Genomic DNA, 21972 nt, shown 5'->3' with positions numbered 1-21972 from the left:
ACCTAAAAAGCGAAAAAAGTGGGGATCCCCATTTGCAATAAGGCGGTGTGTGAAAATATCACAACACTTGGCTCATATGTCTCTCTTTATCCTGACTTGCCCACTTAACGTTGCTAAGTCTTGTTTGAAATCGGACATTTGTCTAGTCTTGGTATCCAGTCGGCAAGATTAACAAGCTTTTGAACCTTTTCTTTCGGTTCATAGGTTCAAGAAATTCTTGACCGCCCGACTATCCTAAATGCATATGCCTTTGTTGCCAGTCTTTTGTACTCTATGAGTCTCTATGGTCGGTCGGTCGAGAGATATTGGAAGTTGTGCACCCTCGCCAACATGGTTCAGCAGTTCAACATTTTACCAACCACCGAACACAAAGCATTTCCAACCCTCGAGGTGTTGTCCTTTCGTGACGTCAATCAATCTAGTCTAATAATAGCCATTAGGTGGTCAAAGGCATGCGAAATGTGTTAACACAATTTTCAAGAAAGAATGCAATGCCATAGCCATCAGAATTAACTGCAATTAATGCCTAGATCCTTAAAATGGTTGCCATCTTTCTAATTTCATTTCGTCAAAAGCATGCAACAGCAACAACTCTGAGTTTTCTAGGACGGGAAAGAGGTTGCAGAGAAGCAAAGAGACAGATTAGAATCAATCTATCCCAGTTCTTTTACTCCCTCTCTTTTTAATGTAAGCACTCTTTCAAAGCGAGTTGTTTCGAAAGCTTTAGTGTTTCGCTCATGAGTCTGTGTAATACAATCCCTCTGAGTCTTTTTGCAAACTCACCTACTGAACTCTAGTACTACAATATTTCTGGTTGATAGTTTATTGTGCTTGAAATCCTGGTCCTCTCTAATGTCACCAAAAATAGAAGACGACCTTTATGGTATAAAGGATACAAATATGGGAGACACATGCCTTCAGGATCTCCTGAGGAAAATGCAGCATGAAAATATCTCTCCTATTGATTCCCAGAAAATTCGAGCTCATGACAGCTATAATTACAAGAGTTGATTCAAAAACTGTCGCACAAGCTTCGAAAATACCAAACCGGGACCGATTGGTGGATGTATTCACAGAAAGGGGATGGAATCATTTTAGTGAGAGAAAAGACATTCGGCCATTGTAATTAATTAGCTTTATTTTGCAAGCTTTGAAAGGATTTTATTCCATCTCATAAACTATAGGCTCTGGAGGGCCATTACCTTTAAAATGGCTGTCCTTAAGAAGCTGTTATCGTTTATGACAGTTATTAAGACTTGGCTAAAAATTAGAGTGGGGAGTACCTCTATAGGGGATCCTTCTTTTTACTGTTTTTGGGGAGGTGTTAATGTAATTACTTAAGGGACAATCAGTGAGAGCTATCTGAATAGGTTTCTGAAAATCATGAACTTTGTGTTATGGTTGATGAATGGTTTATTCTTATTATGTTGAATGCATCACTGTTTGGATAATTTCTTATCGTCTTTAGAAGTGATTGAAATTTTATTCATGCATGTGTCATGGATGATTCATCTTTGAATGGATATTATAACAGTGATTTAATTGGAAGTTGTTGTGATCTGTATATTTCAGTATAGAATCCTTGCATTCTATCTGTTTCTAAATTTAGTTGTTATTATTGCCTTTTAAAGCTTTCTAGTTAAAAGCTACACCTTTCATTTGCTTTCTGGTTAAAAGCACGCATGGTTTTCATTCATTGCATATTATTAGAAAGTAGTTGCACCTTGTAAAATAAGCAGAGAGCAGATATGAAATATCATTGTATCTGGCTCAACTGGTAGTTTCATTTGTCATTTGTTTGGGCGTGAAAATACAGAGTTAAGTGCCTACGCCTTTTTCTTAATTTAAAAATGTGCTGTTTCTTTTTAAAAACCATGCCAAACGCTGCTGGGCCGTAGCAGACAGCTACCTATCCCCTGCCCAAACCAAAACATTTCCTGAAATAGGCACAAAAAGGGGACGTGGAGGGGGCATTTCCTAGGCATCCCCACATCCCAAAAACATCCCCTATAGGAAACAAGGCTTTTGGGAGCACTATTTATTTATTTTTCCTTCATTTAAGTTTCCTCCCCATTCTCCATTACCCTTTTCTGTTCATTTTAATTTTTAATTTAAAATTTTTCCCTTTTAACTTTTAATTAAATATATCCCTAACCTATGCCATTTTCCCTTCTTGGTCTCCTTAAATCTTGTGCCACACAAGTCATTTTGCCTCTAAACTCCTACCTCTAGATGGCCTCCTGTGAGCATAATCTTTCCTAAAAAATTGACTCCTATGACCTAAAGGACCTCTCAACCTGTGTTTCTTTGTACGATGACTACTTCATGTATAAATACTCCTTGTAGTAGTGCAGTCAAAACTGTTATCCTTGTATACAAATTTTGCTCTGGATTTATCATAGCTGTTGCTGTTTTTATGTAATTTCAATAACAATAATCCCAAAAGAGGTCTTATTCAGATCTACATTTGCTAGGAAATCAGAGATCCATCTTAAAGCTATTAGAAAGAAAATCCCGAGTTTTAAAATTTCCCCTTAGTCTAGTAGGTAAGAATACATGCTAACACACAATATTTCCACTTATTCTGCTCTGTATTTCGCATTCTGAAAAACTGATCTTTAAGAAACTACCTCAATATACTTAACACACAAGGTTAACTTGTAAGTGTACTATGGAGACAATATACAAACGGCTGTAACTATAAATCACACATTATATCCACATCATCCCTATGCAGTTGTAAATTCACTAAGCTGCACTATATGAAACTGAGAACAGGATACTTAGAAAATCATAATACAGAACAATAAAAAGAAAGTACCAGTTCTTGAGCTGTGAGGTTGTAAGGTCTGGACTACCCTGAAATAAAATAAAAAGAACCTTCATCACCCAGCTATATAATCACCCTATTACATTAAACTACATGTAAATTGAGCTAATAATAGGAGATTATTTAACGACATACAGCTTGAAACCTCTGAGATTTGCATTTGAATTTGTGCGTAAACAGTTATACTTACATATTCCCTGAGTCTTTCTGTCCACAATTGTAATAAATGTGCACTTCGCTGCATTTCTGGTTCATCCCGGAGAGCAGCCTCAATTAAAGCTATTTGCTGCTCATTCATAACATTCCGTTTTCTTTTCTTTGGTTGTTTGTCCTCACTAATGTTGGTATCAACCCTCTCTGTTGCTTGTGCCATCGATCCAGCACCTTCATCCTCCTTTTCACCATCAACACGGTTTTGATTTTCTCCAGTTTCCCTTGAAGCATCTTGGTTGTAAAAGTAGACCTTGTCCATGGCCATTGAATTATCTTCATTTCTGATTTCAAGATTCTTATCATTGTGATCAATCTCAGGAGCACTTTCTACTTCACTTCTAGTACTACTGTTTATAGCCTCCTGGTTCTCATCTGGATCTAAGATTTCATTCTTAGTACTTGCTTGTTCAATTTCCATCTCCTTGTATTGATCTACTTCTTGAATATCAACTTTTGTCTCCTTAAATTGGGCCACTTGAAATTGAACATTTACCATTTGGGAGATAGCATCGATATCATCTATTTCATTATTTTCTTCAGGCTCCCTCTTCACATTTTGCAAACTTGAGTTTTCATCTACCATTATTCCTTCTTGTTTTCTCTCAGTTGATGGTCCACATCCTCCAGTGCTAACAGCTTCCTGAAAAATACAATTTGGCAGATTATGCATGAAAGTGAAAATGTTAATGCAAACATCAAATTTTCTGAGTAAATTTTGTGAAAAACATTAGCCGCTAATGATAAATGTCACCTCAGATATCTGGCGGACATCTTTCTCCGAGACTTCATGAGCAGATGGCTGATTCTCAATATCTCTGTCAATCGAAATTCCGGTGGTTATCTGATCTTTTTCATCAATTTCAGGACTATTGTGAGATTTTGTATAGCACTCATATGGCTGGTGCTTCTCAAATGTGACCTTGAACTTGTTATCATGCTTTTCTCTTAAATATTCAACCATAGGTTCCTCCTGTAAATGAAAAATACAAAATTGTACTAATTAGACAAAGCTAAACTTGTATTACCTAGTCAGGGAGGATGGGAAAAGTACTAGTGTCCATAAAAAGTGGTTATAACATAAAATTTGCATTTAGTAGATTGAAATTCCTTTTTTGAAATGTATTTTAAAAAATTCTCACCTGAATAGCACCATTTTGTGGCTGTCCAGGACATATTGATTTATGCAACTGTAGAAGGAACTCACTGCAAAGACATATAACCAGCCAACAGCAAAAATAAAATGAATTGTTATCTAAACCTTGACCATCATCAAAGTGACGGAACAATTAAAATGTGTTTATTTAACACTAATTAGTAAATAACAAATTGATACGTATATGGTCCAACTATAGTCATATTAGAGAGTAGTTATGAAGAATGAAAACTAATGAAATTAGTATACAGAGTTGCAACTTCCTTTTGATAAAAATAACATAAATTTATTTAGAAAGCCAAATACATAATGATAAACCAAATAAGAAATATTCTAGAGATGTCACATGTAACCATCCAGTAGTCTTTGAAACTGATTATTTTTAAATGAATCATTAAAATAAAGTTTTAAATACATTTATAACTTTACAAAATATTAAAACTTTATATAATAACAAAAGATAACTAAGGCTGAGGTAGTGATGTTGGTCCACATTGGCTCCATCCACCTGAGCTTGAGCTTACTGTTGTACTGCCGCCCAAGCTTTGTAATCATTTAGAGATTGTATCATGGCATAGATTCCTTCATGTTGAAGAGTGAGCAGATTCTGAGTCTTGAGTCTCCATAGGGCTTTGTTTGCACGCACAACATCAATTCTAGCAGAAAAATTTGTCGGATGGCCATAATACCAGGTTAACACTAAATCTATTCTTGCCAACTTCTTCAAGTTCGCTTTGTTAAAAGTTTTTTCGTATAAGAAAACACCAATTGTGTTTTGTAATTCACGTTTCAACTCATCCACAGTGGTGTCTGCAGTATTTTCATTTGTTTTGAGTTCACATCCAACATCTTTGAATTCTTAATGATATCTGCTTGCATTTGACTGCATTCCCTCAACAACTTGTTTTGTTCCTTAATATTTTGTTTGAGGAAGGTGTCTTTCCACTTGAAACTTTCCTTCCACATTATGCATTTGGTATCATTAGCATCAGGAACAATTTTATTTTTTTTGCAGCTTTATCCATACCCGTGTCAATAATTTCTTAAGTCCTTGTTCTATATGTAGTCATGTAGCCTCTTCTTGCTTTGCCTTGGCTATTTGTGTACTGCCACCATTCCTTACTACAATCAGATTGTTATATACTCTTCTCAACTTCTCAATGAAGGGAGGTTCCTTAGCTTTCAAGTCTTTAATCCATTACTATGTAGTTCTACCAAAATGGCTATCCTTTTGTACTTTGCCAACCATTTCTTTCCAGGTCTTAGATTTGGATCAAAGGAAGCCTCTGATGAACTAACAGGCTGTGCAGATGAATCTACCAATGATCTCAAACAACTAATAAGCAGTTCTACCACTTCCTTCAATTCATCTTTATCTTGCTTGTCCTTTTCTATCCTCCTTACTAGCCTAGTAGCAGCCACTTGAAAGTTATGAACATCTCCACCTCTGCTCAGAGGCCCCAAATCTACCTTAATCAAGTTGTAGTCAGCTATAGTAGCCTGACTGGGCTCTTTTTGTACTGATGGATGTGCAATTTCAACAAATAAATTCTCTGAATTTTCATCCTCCATGAGCCTAGAGGTGGTCTTCAACATTTTGGGTTTAGGGGACCTTTGCAGAAGTTGTCTCACAATGTTATCCTCTGGTAGGCTAACGGGTATAGTTTTTCTCTTCTTAGTCAATGTGTTCTCCAACCAAGATGGAGAAGAAGTGGAACCTAAAGCTTGTGATAAAGAATCAAGAGAAAATTGGAGTGCCCTTTTCGAAGGGGGAGTCCTTGTCATATTTTGCAAGTTAAATGGAAAATAAGGAATTCGATCTTTTTCAGGAGTTTTCTCAGAATCTTGTGTAGGAATAGAGGAGTCTATTTCCATAACTTCAATTTCTTGTTCTTGTTCATTTGTCCTGTCCTTAACTTTATCCTTCTTTCTCTTTGTCTTTCTCCGTTTCTTTCTCTTTCTACTCATCTGCTTTAGTATCCTTCGGTGGACCGTCCCCACAAGCCTATTCTGGAGTTTTCTTCTTCTCAGGTGGCTCATCTCCACCTCCACTTCCTTCTAGAGCAGCAGTATGTTGGGTAGGAGTGGGCACCGTTGAGGAAGAAGTTCCTACTGAACTTGAATTGGCTTGTCCTCTGGCCTTTTCCCTCCCTTTGTATAGACTTTTGAAGCATCTGCCTCCCTAGCCAACCAAAATTGTGTTCTTCTCAGAACCACTGCAGTTATTGACTGAAGATCCTTATGCTCTTGGAGGCTCCAGTCTATTGGAACTAGTGGCTGCATTTGGATGTGTGAAATATAGATATGATCACTCAAAACTTATTCATCATCTTCTACGCCATCTATATCCCAACCCCATCTGAATGCTACAATTTGCCTCAAGCTCATTCTCACCCAACTTCTCTTCCTCACTTCATAATCATCTAAACAGTCTACCCAAAAATCCTGTGTGTGGAATATGATGAAATGTAGGGCCAAGCTGCAAATTATTCTTTAAAAAATCTTTACTGTCAAAAGGAAACCTATAATCATCATGAGTGGAGATGAAGCATTTGATCAAGTCCCTTTTAATGTTAAGGGCACCTGACCGAGACTTGCATGAGTAATATCAAAGCCAGATAGGGAATTGGACACCTGCTTTCTCTCTCTAAGCACATCTTTTATTCACTTATGAAACTTTGCCTACAGATCTCAATCAAAATAAATTTATCCTCTACATACTTAGGCAATTTAGAGACAAACCATCAAAACTACCTACCCTAATATAGGTGAACTTTGTAACTACATAAAATAGCTTCCATAGTGTTTTACTAAATGAATGGCCTCAAGGGAAATTCTTTGGCCCAAATGTCCTCATAGCTCTCTAACCAGCCTCATGGTAAATACATCTTTCACCTGTTGGAAACCTGAGTTGTGTTGTGTTGTCATTGATGTCAACATGTCTTCTATAGTCATTGATGTTTAAGTAAGGGCGGTGTAGTGGAAGTTTCAATATGCAGGAAAGAGAATTTATTAACTATTATTCTTGAGTTGTCTTGTAGAGATGTTGAAGTGTTTCCAGACGGTTGGTGCACTGGAAGTTTCAATATGCAAGGAACAATATTTAATGTCCCAATGGAAGAATGCTTTGCATTCCTCTGATATGTGAAGATTATTGCTATGGCTCTGAATACAATATTTATGATTTGTGTATATTGCACTATCAGATTTGCAGGTCCTTTGTTGCTCAAAATGTAGAATTGGTTGTTGTTGTCTCTAACAATAAGGTTGTTTGTCAAAACAAGTCCGAAGAATGCCTAGTGGCTTCCGGATATGTGGATTCAAGTGTTGCGATTTGGAAGACTTATTCATGTGGTTTGTGCAGTGTTCCGATTCACTTTTTAAGAGATGATTTGATTGGCAAGTGGAGTTGTGACGTTTTGAGTTTTGGTTTGTTAGCTAGTCTAGTTTGTGGTTGACATTGGTGATGTATCCTACTTGGATCATATTCTTTTGGTCCAAGTTTGCTTTGGAGAATGATTTTGGTTAGTGTTTTGGGTCTCACCCTAGCATGTGGAGATCCACATTGTGTAATTTGCTTTGGAGGATAGTTTTGGGCCGACTGGTTAACATGCTTTAATGTCAATGTACACATTTCATTTGAAGTCGACTTTGGAGGATTTGTTAACGTGTGTGGTTTGTTAGAATCAATTTAGATGGATGTGGTATGATGTTTTTGGGTCCTATTTATCTCCTGGAGTGGACCGTAATGGTTGTCATTGATCCAAGTGGCCAAATTTATGTAATATTGTTTGTTTTATATGTGACCGACCTAGTTAAGGGTTTTAATGATTAATCTTGTATATAAAGGAGTGTGGATGTAAAGGTGAAGGTATGGGAGGAGTGTGAATTGACAAGCAGCAGATGTTAATGATTTGCAAGCAGATTTGAAGTTGGAGTTGTGTGAAAATCAATTGTGAAGAGATTTGATGATAATATCTTCTGTATGACAATGTATTATGATAGAATTTGAAGTCAGATGTGATTGACATGATCTTGGTCACTTGGCACAATGATGCAAGGACTATTTCATGATCAAGAGATCCTGTTACTTTCAATTCAGCTATTCCTTTCTCTGTCGGAACAATGAATCTCTTGGCAGTATTTTGTATCTTGCCCTAAGACAGTGTGTTCCACTTCTGCAAGTCATTTGTATCTTGCCCTAAGGTTGTGTACCTTAGTTCTACAAGTCCTCTTAGGAGCAGTGAGTTCCGGATGCAACATTGTAATAAATTATATTCATATTATAAGTTCGATTCTCACCGTGGTTTTTCCCTACTTGGGTTTTCCACGTAAATCTGGTGTTCATGTGTTTGTTGTGCTTTATGCTTTCATGATTTATTACTACTATGATTATATGGTTGAGGTTTAAAGTTTAAAAATCAGAAACTAAGTATTATTAGTGCTCCGAACTAATTCACCCTCCCCCTCTCAGTCATGTGGTGTGTTCAACATCACCCTTCTATACTTGTGATAGCTCTTCTCCAATTGAAGGTTAGGGTAGTAGTTGAAAATCTGGATATGATCATCAAAGTCTTCCACATGCCTAAGTCCAGGCCATGGTCTTGTGTAAGCCAATGCATAGAAAAGGTAGGACATATAAAAAAAAATATTAAGGGCAAAATTAGAAATCATCTAACGAAGTCTATCACTAATTAGGCTTGCCCAATCCAAGTATTGTTGTCTTGCACAAATGATTTGCACAAAGAAGACCATCCATTTTTCAAACTCATGAGCATTCATGTTACCTTTTAGTTTGTGCGGCAAGTTATGATATCCGCAATTTCCCCCTTGAAAGGAGATTTATGCATGTTTTTAGGCAACTAAGACTTGCCTTTCTTCAGAATTGCAAACATTCTCTGGTAATTACATTTCTATAATCCCTTGTCTTTATACTGAAATGCCCCTGTAAAGTTGTGAAGTCAAAATATACATATTCAATACTCTCAGGCAACCTAAACACCCACCAATTGTGGCTCTATCTAGAGTGATTGGTAACTTGCCATCACTCGTTCCAATCTCCCTAGTACTTGGATTATAATGGTTGATGCACTCTAGTACTAAGTTTGTACATTGTACTACAACTAGGAAAGCAGCAACTTCAAGTAGGCCACTCTCTACTACTCTCTATGTGATTGGGTGTTGGTTCAGGTTGTTTAGTATCTCCCTGAACTCTCCTAGGTTAATATGCCCTAACCTCATATCCTCTATCACAAGCAGTGTACTATCTAAACTAGACAAATGCTCATAACCCACATACTTGTATTTAATCTTTACTTGTTTTTAGCTAAGAACTATTCTCTATTGATTTTAGGAAAAATTTGGCAACGTAACACCTAGGTCGTGGCAATTTTTGCTTTGAAAAATTTGAAAGAAATGCTACATATGAGCAATAGCAGCTATTGCTATATAACCAAGTGTGAGAACTTACTGATTTGATGCCTGAGATGTTGCACTAAGAGATAATTCTTCTTTTAATCGTTGGTGGAATTTTGCTTCAATTGTGTTTTCCATGCTCTCCAAACCCCAAATTTAAGTTTGCAATTGTTTAAAATGAGTTAAATTGGGCATTTGCTTTGGTTATATCTTCTACATTCAGTGCAACTACCTCAGCTCTCACAACAATAAATGTAGAGGAGTCAGCCTTGGTTGGTGCCACTTTTCAAATTCACTTATTTAGACAAAGAGTATTGGGCTCAAATTAGGTTGCTTTAATTCCATAATCCCTTTCCTTTCTTTGGATTTGGGTAGCCTTAGATCTTTTTGAAAGTTTCAACTTATGTGGCGGCCGCCAACAACATTGTGGAAATCTTGTCGACTCATGTGTTGGCCATCGACAAAGTTGTGTAAAAATTGTCAGCTTCTGACGGAATTGTCACAGCTCTTTAAACTTACGCCCTTAAGCACTTTCATTTCTTTCTTTCTTTTGACTTTCTTTGCCATCTTTGAGTTTTTGGTTTTATGTTGGGTCCCAACAAGGTTGTGGAAACCTTGTCGACTCCTGACATTGGTTTCAAAACCAAGTGATTGTGCCACTTCTAAAGAAAAGTTATCTTCTTGAAACTTTTTCTTTTTGAAAGAGACCCCTCTTATAAAACCACTGAGTTGTGAAAACCCCGACTACTCCCGAAATGGTTATTGAAACCTTACCTAAGATTGACGCTTAAAAGAAAAAAAACTATTTTGAAAGTTTTGGCATTTGGGAGGACAAAGAACTTGTCGGGTCCAAGATAGGTTGTGAAAACCATGTCGAGGCTCGACATTGATTTCAAAACCAACATACAAGACCAAAAAATAGAGACAAATGATTTTAACTTGAAAAGAACATTTTGAAGACATAACTTCATCAGGGTAAAGGCGGGTTGTGAGAGCCCTATCAAAACCCGACAATGGTTTTGAAACCAAGACAAAAGTCCAACATGGAATAAAATGACTTTAAGTGTTAAAGACCTCTAGACCTTGACTTAGCCATTTGATGAACAAAATGATGGTTTTTGAAATGGGGTGCCAAAAACCAAGGCAACAAGAAGAAAAGACAAAACAAAAGCTACCAAAAAGTGAGAAGGAACAAATCAATAAGAAAGAACCAAAAGATTCTGCCATACAAGTTGAAGGTGAAGGATCCTTGGTGGAGAAAGGTATGCTAGCAACTTCTAAAAAATAAAATGTATGTACTAATGAAGTCAAGAAGAAACAAACATTACAGATTGAATGTAAAATTTCACTAATTAAAAATAATCTTCTAAAATTTGAGCCTCTACCCTATAAAATAAAATTTCAGATTTAACACATTGATAGGCATGTAATTGAAGAAAAAGTTTCTGATTCTAGCACTACAATTCTAAATCACAAAGATGGTTGTATTGAAGTAAATTCCACAGCTAAAGAAGGTACAAGTACAAATTTCTCAGCTACCCCTATGATTTCACCATCAAATAAGAGTGCAATTTATTGCATTCATTCCATCATGGAAGACACTCTAAGAAGGTGGAAAGTGAAAGGCATAATTCATATTGAAGGGGAAAAAGATCCTTTGGTTCAAATTCAAAAGTATCGATGCATAAGGATTCGGGACCTGAGTAATATTTTGCTCAAAAAAAATGCATAAATGGTAGGTTTCTCTCTTCAAGATTGGTTATGCATTAGAGTATGGGATCCAAGCAGGATTCTAAGGCAAGAAAAGATTCATTTTAATAAGTTTAGTATAATTGTTGCTGATAAGTTAAGCAACATGTACACCAAGCCAAGAGGAAGGTCCAAATTGATCATAAATGAGCATGGGGAGAACATTGTAAATGATGATAGAATTCAATTTTACAAACGAACAATGGTTTGTCACCTCATGTTTGATAGTGGCAATGAAACAACTCGGAATTCAAGTAAGCAAATTATTATCATTCAATTTGGCTTCAGATTTGCTATCCAAAAAAATTAGCAAATGCATGTGGCATAATGATTTGCACTAAGTTGGTAAATGGTTGTCTCCTACGCAAAGTCAATGGTATGCTAAATAAAATAACAACAATTGTTTCTTCTTACATTATTCTTTATTCAATTGCTTGTATAGCTAATATTGGCATAATATCCTCCACATGTAATGGGTTGAATTTTTATGGAAATGAAAAGATTAGTGATAAGGGGTACTCCCCTTAAAAACCCAAACACACAACAACAATAGAGAAATAAACAAAAAATACCAAAAAGAAACACCTTCTTTCTATTATCCCAATGAAACGAGAACTACAACATTGAGAAAACTACAAGCTACAACCACATGGACTCAAATGATTACAAAGAAAATCAAATCTGTAAGAAAACCCTACAATTTGGAGCCACAATCTATACTGATGGATCTGTCTCCTTTTAAACCTTAGTTCACCTCTTTATTAGCACCAATAACCACCTTAAAATGTTCTACAGAGTGTAACTTTTCTTCTTTTAACACCAAACAGTTCAGCAGTTCATTTCCTCACCCAAGTGGATTTTTCATTGAAACTTGACTTTCGGTGTCATAACTTCCAAGAGCCATAACTTTTGACTCGAGCATCTGATTTGCTATCATAACATATTGTTAGAAAGCTCATGAAGAGATTTACAACACCAAATACATTTGAAGATCTATTTGTCCGAATTTTGAGTTTGTAACTTCAATGGAAATTTTTCGAGATGAAAACGTTAATATCTTCAAAAAAGTGCAAGACATTGGGATGATTCTCACCAATCATTTTATTTTTCAATTTCACTCCTTGGGGTCAATTTACATGTCCATATTAACCCAAATAGATTAACTTACTAAAAATAGCAGGTGAACATTTATGGTCGTTTCAAGCTTCTAAATGTCCTACATCTCATAAGTGTCATAAGCTCCAAAACAACTAAAGAAAAATACAATATTTTTGGGTGATGTGAGATTGCCCTTACACCACTAAATGCTCCTGCACCAAACACCCAAGGTAATTTGAGAAGTAAACTTGTCACATCTCAGGTTTTTAAGGAAAACCAAAATGGTCAACCTCAGCCTTAGACAACCCTGGTGAATCTTCAACAAGCGTTCCTTTCCACTTGACCAAATACTCTTCATATTGCCTATTTCTTGTGCTTCTACCCACACGGCTATCCAAGACGTCTTCTATCTTCCTCCTTTTTTGAAGTAGTAGTTGGAATATTCCACTGTGCTTCTACTTATTCATCTTCAATGCCTCCAAGATACTCTATCAAATCTGAAATATTAAACACAAGTGAAATGTTAAGCCCACTTGGGAACTCCACCTCATAAGCATTTCCTAAATCATGCTTCTTCAAGATTCTGCATGGCCCAAACTTCTTCATCTGCAACTTATTATATGTTCCTGTGGAAAACCTCTCTTTTATTAGATGGATCATGACTTCATCTCCAGTCTAAAATTCCTTTTATCTCCTCTTTTGATCTACCTTAGCCTTGTACTGAATATTCATATTATTGATATGCTTTCTCACCTCTTCATGCAAATTCTTCGAGTGCTTTGCAAAGACTTCAACTTCAGAACTCTTCTTTTCTCTTTTATCCATCTTCATTAACTCTGAAGTAGTTCTTGGACTACTTCCATATACATTTGGATTGGTGATTTACCAATACTGCTATTGACTAAGACACTCTATCTGTGGTAAAATCAAATCCCATCCCTTGGGCTTGACTCCTACTAAGCATCTCAATAGGTTACCCAAACTTCTATTCACCACTTTTGTTTGCCCATCGGTTTGTGGATGGTGTGTTGAACTTAACTTTAAATCGATCTTCAATTTTTTCCACAATGTCCTCCAAAAATAACCAACAAACATTATATCTCAATCTGAAACTACGCTCTTTAGTGGACCATGAAGTCTCACCACCTCTCTGAAAAATAATTCTGCAAAATGAACATCATTAGTCTTTTTACAAGGGAAAAAATGTGTCGCCTTTGAGAATCTGTCTACTACCACGAAAATGGAATCATGTCCTCTCTGAGTCCTTGGTAAAGCAAAAACAAGATCCATACTAACATCCTCCCATGGACTCTCTGGCATAGAAGCAATGATCGGTAAAAAATCACGATTGATCGCAATTAATCGGGAATCGTAGAGGGTCCCGATTTTTTCCCCGAAAAAATAGCGAAATACGTGTTGACCGTGGGTCAACGATTTTTTCTCGTTTAAACACGATTAATCCCGATTAATATCTGTCGATTAATCAGAAAAAAAATAAAATCGCAAATATTCGCACGAAAACCCTAAAAACACGAAAAAGGCGCCAAAGTTTTGCAGAAAAATCTACAAATGGATGCCGCCTCCCTATTGTTTTTCGTCCAAAGTCTGCAAGTCGAAAATTTGAAGTCCCTATTCGTTATTAATCGGGCTTTCGATTTTCTGAGATTGATTGTTTCTTACGGTGATTGAAGAAGATCACCAAGTCGGACTGTTTCTTACGGTTTAGCGCAGAGGGATCACCAAGCCGCAAGCCAACACTGCATTCACCCAGCCTTCCAGGTATTTACAAATTATATTTTTGTTTTACAAATTTTGTTTTAATAGAATTTATTTAATATTATGTTTTATTTTATTTAAATTCTTAGTTTGTTTTAACAATATATTAAATTTAACTGTTAAATATACTGTTAAATTTAACAGTTAAATTTAATATACTATTATATTAAATTTAACAGTTAAATATATTTAACAATATATTAAAATTTAAATATACTGTATAATAATTTAACTGTTAAATTTATTATACAATATACAGTATATTTAATAGTTAAATATTAAATATACTATATATTGTATAATAAATTTAACAGTTAAATATATTTAACAGTATATTTAAGTTTTAACTATATAATAAATATAGTTTAATTTAATTTATTAGTTTGTCTTATAGAATTTATTTAATATACTGTATAATATACAATATATTAAATTATATTTAACAGTATATTAAATTTAACAGTTAAATATATACTAATAAATTTAATATACTATTATATTAAACTTAACTGTTACATATATACTAAGTCTAACATACTGTTAAATTTATTAGTATATGTAGTCACATAAATCTGTCCACTTAATTAAATGAATATTTAGTATTTATTTGATTATTTAACCATCAATAAATAATTAATTAAATTAATATTTAATTAATTCATCTTAACCCTTTTCTCCTATTAATTAAATAAATTATTCAATTTATTTGATTTAATTCACTTAACCAAATTCAAACCATTAATTAAATAAATAAATCATATTTGTTTAATTAAATCTTCTCTCACATTTAAATAAATTAATATTTATTTAAAACCCCCAAAATCTCATCTCTCACATTTAAATAAATTTACATTTATTTAAATCACCTTTATCCTTCACCCACTTGCATTTTCCTACAAATGCAAGTTGCACAACTATTTTAAATAAATTATTTATTTAAAATCTTATTTATCCTCACCCACTTGAAACCTTTAATGGTTTCCCTTAAAGTCTTCAAACTTAATGGCTTCCCTCTTAAGACTTTAATGGTTTCCCTTAAAGTCTTCAAACTTAATGGCTTCCTTCTAAAGTCTTCTTAAGCCTTTAAAGGTTTCCCTTAAAATCTTCAAACATTTAATGTTTTATCTTCCTTTTTCTCATTTAAATAAATTAATATTTATTTGAAATGCAAATTACACCATTTAATTGAAATAAATGATTTTATTTTAATTGAAAATCCCAAAATTCACCCCACTTGCATTCTCCTACAAAATCCACTTGCAAGCCTAAATCTCTTCTAGATTCTTCTAACCCCTTCTTAATTAGCCTAATCCATCCCCTAAATATTGTCACATTCCTGAGCAACTTGGAGTCACTTCTCAAAGCCCTCAAAGTCTTTGAAAGGCATTTAAGGCTTTAAGTCTTCAAATGGTTAACCTCTAAAGTCTTCCAAACCATTAAAGGCTCTTACATAACCATTTATGGTTAACTCACCTTTTACCTTTGGTTAGAGACTTTCCTCTAACTTAACCAACCTTTTGACTCATGGGTCTCTTCAAAGCATTTATTTCTTTGACTAAGGTAACCATTTAACCCTTGCACATTCATTTATCCCTTGGATAAAAGGAATATCCATTAACCTAACCCTAACCCAACCCCCTAGGGTAACCATCATGTCCCCTCAAGCATTCAATGCTCTTTATCTCTCCTCTCAAGCCTCCTCATGGTGACACTTGTCAACATAGGATTGGGTTGAAAGTCTCACATGGATTGAATATCTTTCAATCCTAACCCTTGTTAAGATTGTTCAATCTTAACCCTTCATTTCCCCATTTTTTCTATAAATAGAACCCTTCTCCTCAAACAAAGAAGGAAGCATTAGAGTATTGTTGTTATACTGGTATTAGCATAGAGCTTTTTCATAGCATCACTATCTACACTTGCATAGCATTTGTTTATCACATCCAACCACCTTGAATCTCCATATGGCATCCATGGCTAGTGCTAAAAGCTGAGAGCTACACTCATGTGGAACTTGGAGAGGAGAGGAACAAGGGAAGAGCAACTATGAGCATCTTGATTAGCATTTGGAGGAGTATAATTTATCTATTCTATGTTTGTATGCTTTCTATTTCATGCTTAATATCTCTCTTGATATGCCTGTTTAGGATAATCTTTTGTTGCTAACACTAACGTTTGTTTCTTGTGCTCTTGTGTGTGTTGTCATCGAACAGATTCTCTAATCCTTTTTGCAGAGCATCTGTATATATTTAACTGGTATATTAAATTTAACTGTATATGAATCTGTTCGATGACAACACACACAAGAGCACAAGAAACAAACGTTAGTGTTAGCAACAAAAGATTATATATACAGTTAAATTTAATATACCTATTAAATATATACAGATGCTCTGCAAAAAGGATTAGAGAATATGTTCAATGACAACACACACAAGAGCACAAGAAACAAACGTTAGTGTTAGCAACAAAAGATTATCCTAAACAGACATATCAAGAGAGATATACTGTTAAATATATATAGTTAAATTTAATATACTGTTAAATATATACAGTTAAATTTAATTGTTAAATTTAACAGTATGTTAGTATATATATGTAACAGTTAAGTTTAATATAACAGGTTAACTAATCAACCCCTAGCCTAAGCACATGTTCAAATAAAATTACTTATTTAACTAATTAACTTAAATTTACTAGTATAACTAATTTGAACATTACTTGAGACAACAATTTACTTCAATCTTCGGATAAAATTGTAATAACTGAAGTAGTATGAAATCTAGTCCATGTTCTAGAGACCAACTTTTGAATCTTTCAAATACAATGTCATAAGCTGCACTGTATTGCATTTTATAATGTGTTCGCATTTTCAAGATGGAAAATGCAATGCAAGGAACATTTCAGATTTGTTACTCTTCTTTCATAGTTCCTGTCATCCAACTGAATTTGTCTTACTATATTCTTAAAATATATACTGTTAAAATCGAAAAATCTATCTAACTATACTGTTAAAATGTGTCTAAAATATACAAGTACTCAGAAAGATATACTAAATATAAAATATATACTGTATATATTTTACTGTTGGACAGAAATTTGTCTTCCCAAAACGTATAATTTAACTGTATATAAGGTTAAGAAGAATGTATTGCTGTTTCTAGTGGGTCTGAAATTCTTCTTCAATGGCTTTATTTCCCATGTATTGAGCAATGATTGAAGTATACCATTGGTGTAAATTTGAAATTCAATTACATTTAGGTTTCCAATTTCCTATGTCAATGTAATTAAAATGCAATTATTATACACAAGCCCAACCCTAGATCCCTCAAAAGTTTAAGACTGAGTGTAATGTTTTTACAGATCTGATTCTTGATCAGAATGTCGCGTTAAAAAGACTTTGCGTGGACACATTGCATAGCAGTTCCTGGTAGCACGAAGATCAAGTGCAATTGGTGTCTAGAAGAGATCAGTGGTGGAATTTATCGTTTCAAATGGCATTTGTCCAAAGAATGAGGAAATAACACCATGATATGCAAAGCATGCCCTGCAAATGTCTCGTATCAGGCAAAGCAATCTCTTGTCGGGATTGCTGAGAGTAAGGTCAAAAAAGGCAAGAATTGGGGTTGAACTAGGTTCTAGTTCTGCAGATCCCAGGACGACCCATTTGGGTGAGGAGGATGGCGAAGATGGGAGTTTCAGGGAATGTGGGTCAACTCTTAATTCTATAGCACGTGGACCAAACACAGGTGGAGGAAACATTAATACTTTCTTCCAACCTCATACTACACCAGGATCACAAACCACTTTGGAGAGTACAGGATGGAGGAAAACTGTCACTAAACAAGCAAAGAAGGCAATTGGTAATTTTTGGTACTCCTCTCACATGGCATTCCATGCTTCGAGAAATCCATATTGGCAACCCATGGTAGATGCTATTGCAGCTATAGGACCTGGGTTTCAAGCCCCATCTTATGAGTCATTGAGGGTTGGTATGTTGAAAGATGCAGTAGAGGATGTTCAAGATGTTGTTAAACAACATCGGTTACAGTGGGCTAGAACTAGTTGCAGTATCATGTCAGATGGTTGGACAGATAGAAGGAACCGAACTCTCATTAACTTCCTTGTCTCTTGTGAGATTGGCACTGTTTTTCTAAAATCTGTGGATGCATCTAATATGATGAAATTCACAAATGCATTGTTTGAGATGTATGACATGGTAGTTATGGATGTAGGGCCACAAAATGTGGTTCAATTTATCACAGACAATGTTGTTGCTTGTGTTGCTACAGGGAGACTTCTGATAGATAAATACCCTTTTGTGTTTTTTACACCATGTCCAGCACATTGCCTTGATCTAACCCTAGAGGACATTGGAAAAATAGAATGGGTTAAGGCGGCCTTTCAGAAGGCTCACAAGGTTACCAAATTTGTTTATAATCACACGAGGGTTTTGGCTATAATGCGCTCTTTCACAGGAGGCAAGGAGCTAGTTCGACCAGGGGTGACAAGATTTGCAACATATTTCCTTGCATTACAAACATTATGTGAACAGAAAGGTAATTTGAGGCGAATGTTTGTTTCAGCTGAGTGGATGGAGTCTGGCTTCACAACTCAAGCAAATGGCAAAGCAGTTGCAGAGTATATGTATTCTACAACCTTTTGGGAATCAACTGAGCAGATTGTAAAATTTTCAGAGCCTTTAGTAAAAGTCTTGAGACTAGTCGATGGGGAAAAACCCCCCATGGGATGTGTATGAGGCCATGGATAGGGCCAAGGAGGTGATAAGGAGTAAGCTGGAAAATAACAGGGATAGGTATATGCCATTGTGGGACATAATTGATAGGAGATGGGATGGACAAATGCACACTCCTCTCCATGCTGCAGGATACTTTCTCAATCCTTTATTATTCTATAAGACCGACTTCTTGGAAATCAATGCTGAGATCAAACGAGGATTTTTCAAGTGCTTGGAAAAAATGTTTCCTGACTTGGAAAAATTTGATGCGGCTATGATAGAGTTGGAAGTGTACAAGCATGCTAAGGGTTTTCTCTCTTCTAGGGCTGCTATACAAAATAGAAAGACTATTCAACCAGGTAGACTATAAACTTTTAACAATCTCTTTATTTTGCCAACATGCTCATTAAGCTCGTTAAGATTATAAGATATTATTAGTCTTACAATATCATCTCCATATGATGTGTTTTTCAGCTACATGGTGGGCTTCTTTTGGAGACGAAATACCAAAAAACGCAACCGCTTATCACAACAACGGCTGAATGACTTGGTATTTGTTCATCACAACCTTCGCTTGAAGATAAGGAAAGCTCTAGGTGAGAATATTAATATATAGTTGCAGTTTTTGAAATTCTATTCACTATTCACTATTCATTGTGTTTTTCACTTGTAAGGGAAACACTAATTTCTACATGGGCAAAATCAGGAACTATTGAGGATGGCTTGCCAATTGACCTCAATGAGATATATCCAGAGTGTGAGTTGATTGTTGCTGAAGATGCTGATGATGATGATGATGATGTTTATGATGATGATGATGTTGTTGCTAATCGTCCACTTGAGACTGAAGATTTTGATATCATGAGGCAAGCCAACTTTGCTCCTCAATGGATGGATCGAATTAGGACAGGTTCTCACCCAAGAGCTTCATCATCAGAGCCTCCTGCCCTCTAGCATGCGATTGCCTACATTTGATATTTTGGAATTTTGTACTTAGTTTACAAGTTGACTTTGTTCAAAGTCACAAACTATATTGCAATTGACATTTTGACATCTATCACCATCTAGATATTATTTATGGTGTAGTATATTTTGTGCAACGTAATCGGTGATATGAATATAAACAACGGAAATCTATTTCCTGCAATTCATGTGTTCAAGTGTCTACTTTATTTGCCTACAATATCTCTATGCTATGGAAATGCCTTAATATATAAAAAAAAGTAGTTTTTGATTGTTTTTCTACAATTTTTTATGTTTTTTTGTAAATCCGATTTTTTCCCGATTTTTTCCCAGTTTTTTGAAAATATCTTATACTTTTGATTTGCCGATTAATTCCCCAAACGATTATTGCTTCCTTGCTCTCTGGTACAGATAAAGGCTGATATAGCCTTGTATTTTGCCTAGTTCCTTTTGCCATCTAACATTCTCTACAACTCTACAAAAATTTCTTCACATTTTGCTGCAATTGTGGCAGATAATAATATTCTCCAACAAGTGAAATGATCTTATCATGACCAAAATGCCTGCTAGTCCTCCACTATGCTTCTCCTTAATCAAATTCTCCCTCATGGAACTTCTTGGAATGCACAACTGGCTTCCTCTAAACAACATACCATCTTGGATTATGTAATTCAACCACTTTGTTCTATTGAATGTAGTCGGCTCCATACAAGCATTCCAAGCTTCTAAAAGTCAAAATCCATTGAATACAAACTCTTGAGTTCATTGGATCCTGTTAATTTCAAGCAATCAGATGTTAATCTAACCAATTAATTATAATCAGACTGTGAATAAACAATAATAGTAATAAAACAAAAAGACACAAGACGCCAATACCCTGGGAAAACCTCCCTCTTGGAGGTGAAAAACCCAGCCTTCAATATGATATGTATTATCTCAATTGTAGGCAATTACAATATAGCAAACTTATCTCAGATTGCTGTCCAAACAGCAAGTTGACAAGGTAATGAAGGATGCAGCCCTAATCAACAGTAGATGACCAAAAGAGAGGATCAGCAGCAAATGACAACAATAGGCTGGAGCAAAATTGCAGAAGATCTTGACAACTTCGCCCAACAATATCCTTGACTGAATTCGCACAAGTGAAGAGTTCGCTAAATTGTAGGAGAGCAGATTGCATTTCCTAAGGATGATTGTATAAATGACTTCATCTTCAAGTGGATTATATACCATCCTTTTTGGCGCTAAACATACTCAAGTCGGTTTGCAAGATATTATACATTTTCCCACGTTAGGTTGGGTCCAGCCCAATAGCCACCACATTACAATTGAGCCCAACCCAAAACATAGTTAATTGTTACATTTGGGTCTACCCTATCTACAAGTTACATTCAGTATAGGACCACAAGTTACATCGCCCAATTAGGGTCAGACCAAATTGCAAGTTACATTTATAGGGCCTGTCCTATCCACAAGTTACATTATATATAGGTCTTGCCCAAACAAGACATAATTACAAGTTACATGTATTTGGGCCCAGCCCTAAGTTCAATTTACATAATAGATAATACATGTGTATTTTAATAATCATTAACAACATTAAAATACAATAGATAGGTATCCGAGCTAGCTACTATTTCAACAATCCAAACACTTGAACCTGCATTTTTGTGAACAAATTTTGCCTCCTACTTAAGGCATCTACAACTCTATTAGATTTTCCACTCCTATGCTTCAAAACAAAAGTATAACTTCACAAAAATTTAACCCATTTCAAATGTCTTTAATTTAACTTCCCTTGAACATTCAAATACTATAACGCTTGATGATCAATAAATAAAACAAACTCCTTAGACAAAAGATAATGTCTCCGTTTCTTTACTGCCTGAACTATAGCATAAAACTCCCAATCATAAACATAATACTTCTTTGGATCATTCAACTTTTCACTAAAATTGAAGGAGGAACCCCTCAGTTTCAGTCTAAGTGCTTGAGGAAGGAGCTATAAACATATTGCATAAGAGAGGCAAGAACGGC

At 35.3% G+C, this 21972-nt stretch overlaps 1 protein-coding gene across 3 annotated transcripts in view; it reads right to left on the bottom strand.

The window, feature by feature from the left end:
• Positions 1-21972, bottom strand: part of LOC131046085 (nodulin homeobox) — a 141138-nt gene that overhangs the window by 45801 nt on the left and 73365 nt on the right. For all 3 annotated transcript variants that reach the window (XM_057979746.2, XM_057979745.2, XM_057979744.2), the window contains 4 exons: positions 4183-4246; positions 3795-4013; positions 3021-3683; positions 2822-2859 (listed from right to left, as the gene is read on the bottom strand). In XM_057979746.2, the coding sequence (XP_057835729.2) occupies positions 2822-2859; positions 3021-3683; positions 3795-4013; positions 4183-4246 (984 nt within the window). The remainder of the gene's footprint in view (positions 1-2821; positions 2860-3020; positions 3684-3794; positions 4014-4182; positions 4247-21972) is intronic.

This window comes from Cryptomeria japonica, chromosome 1 (genome assembly GCF_030272615.1).
Source record: "Cryptomeria japonica chromosome 1, Sugi_1.0, whole genome shotgun sequence".
Classification (NCBI taxonomy): Eukaryota; Viridiplantae; Streptophyta; class Pinopsida; order Cupressales; family Cupressaceae; genus Cryptomeria; species Cryptomeria japonica.
Note: the sequence above shows the minus strand (reverse complement) of the source record. Positions and strands in the feature narration are given on the sequence as shown.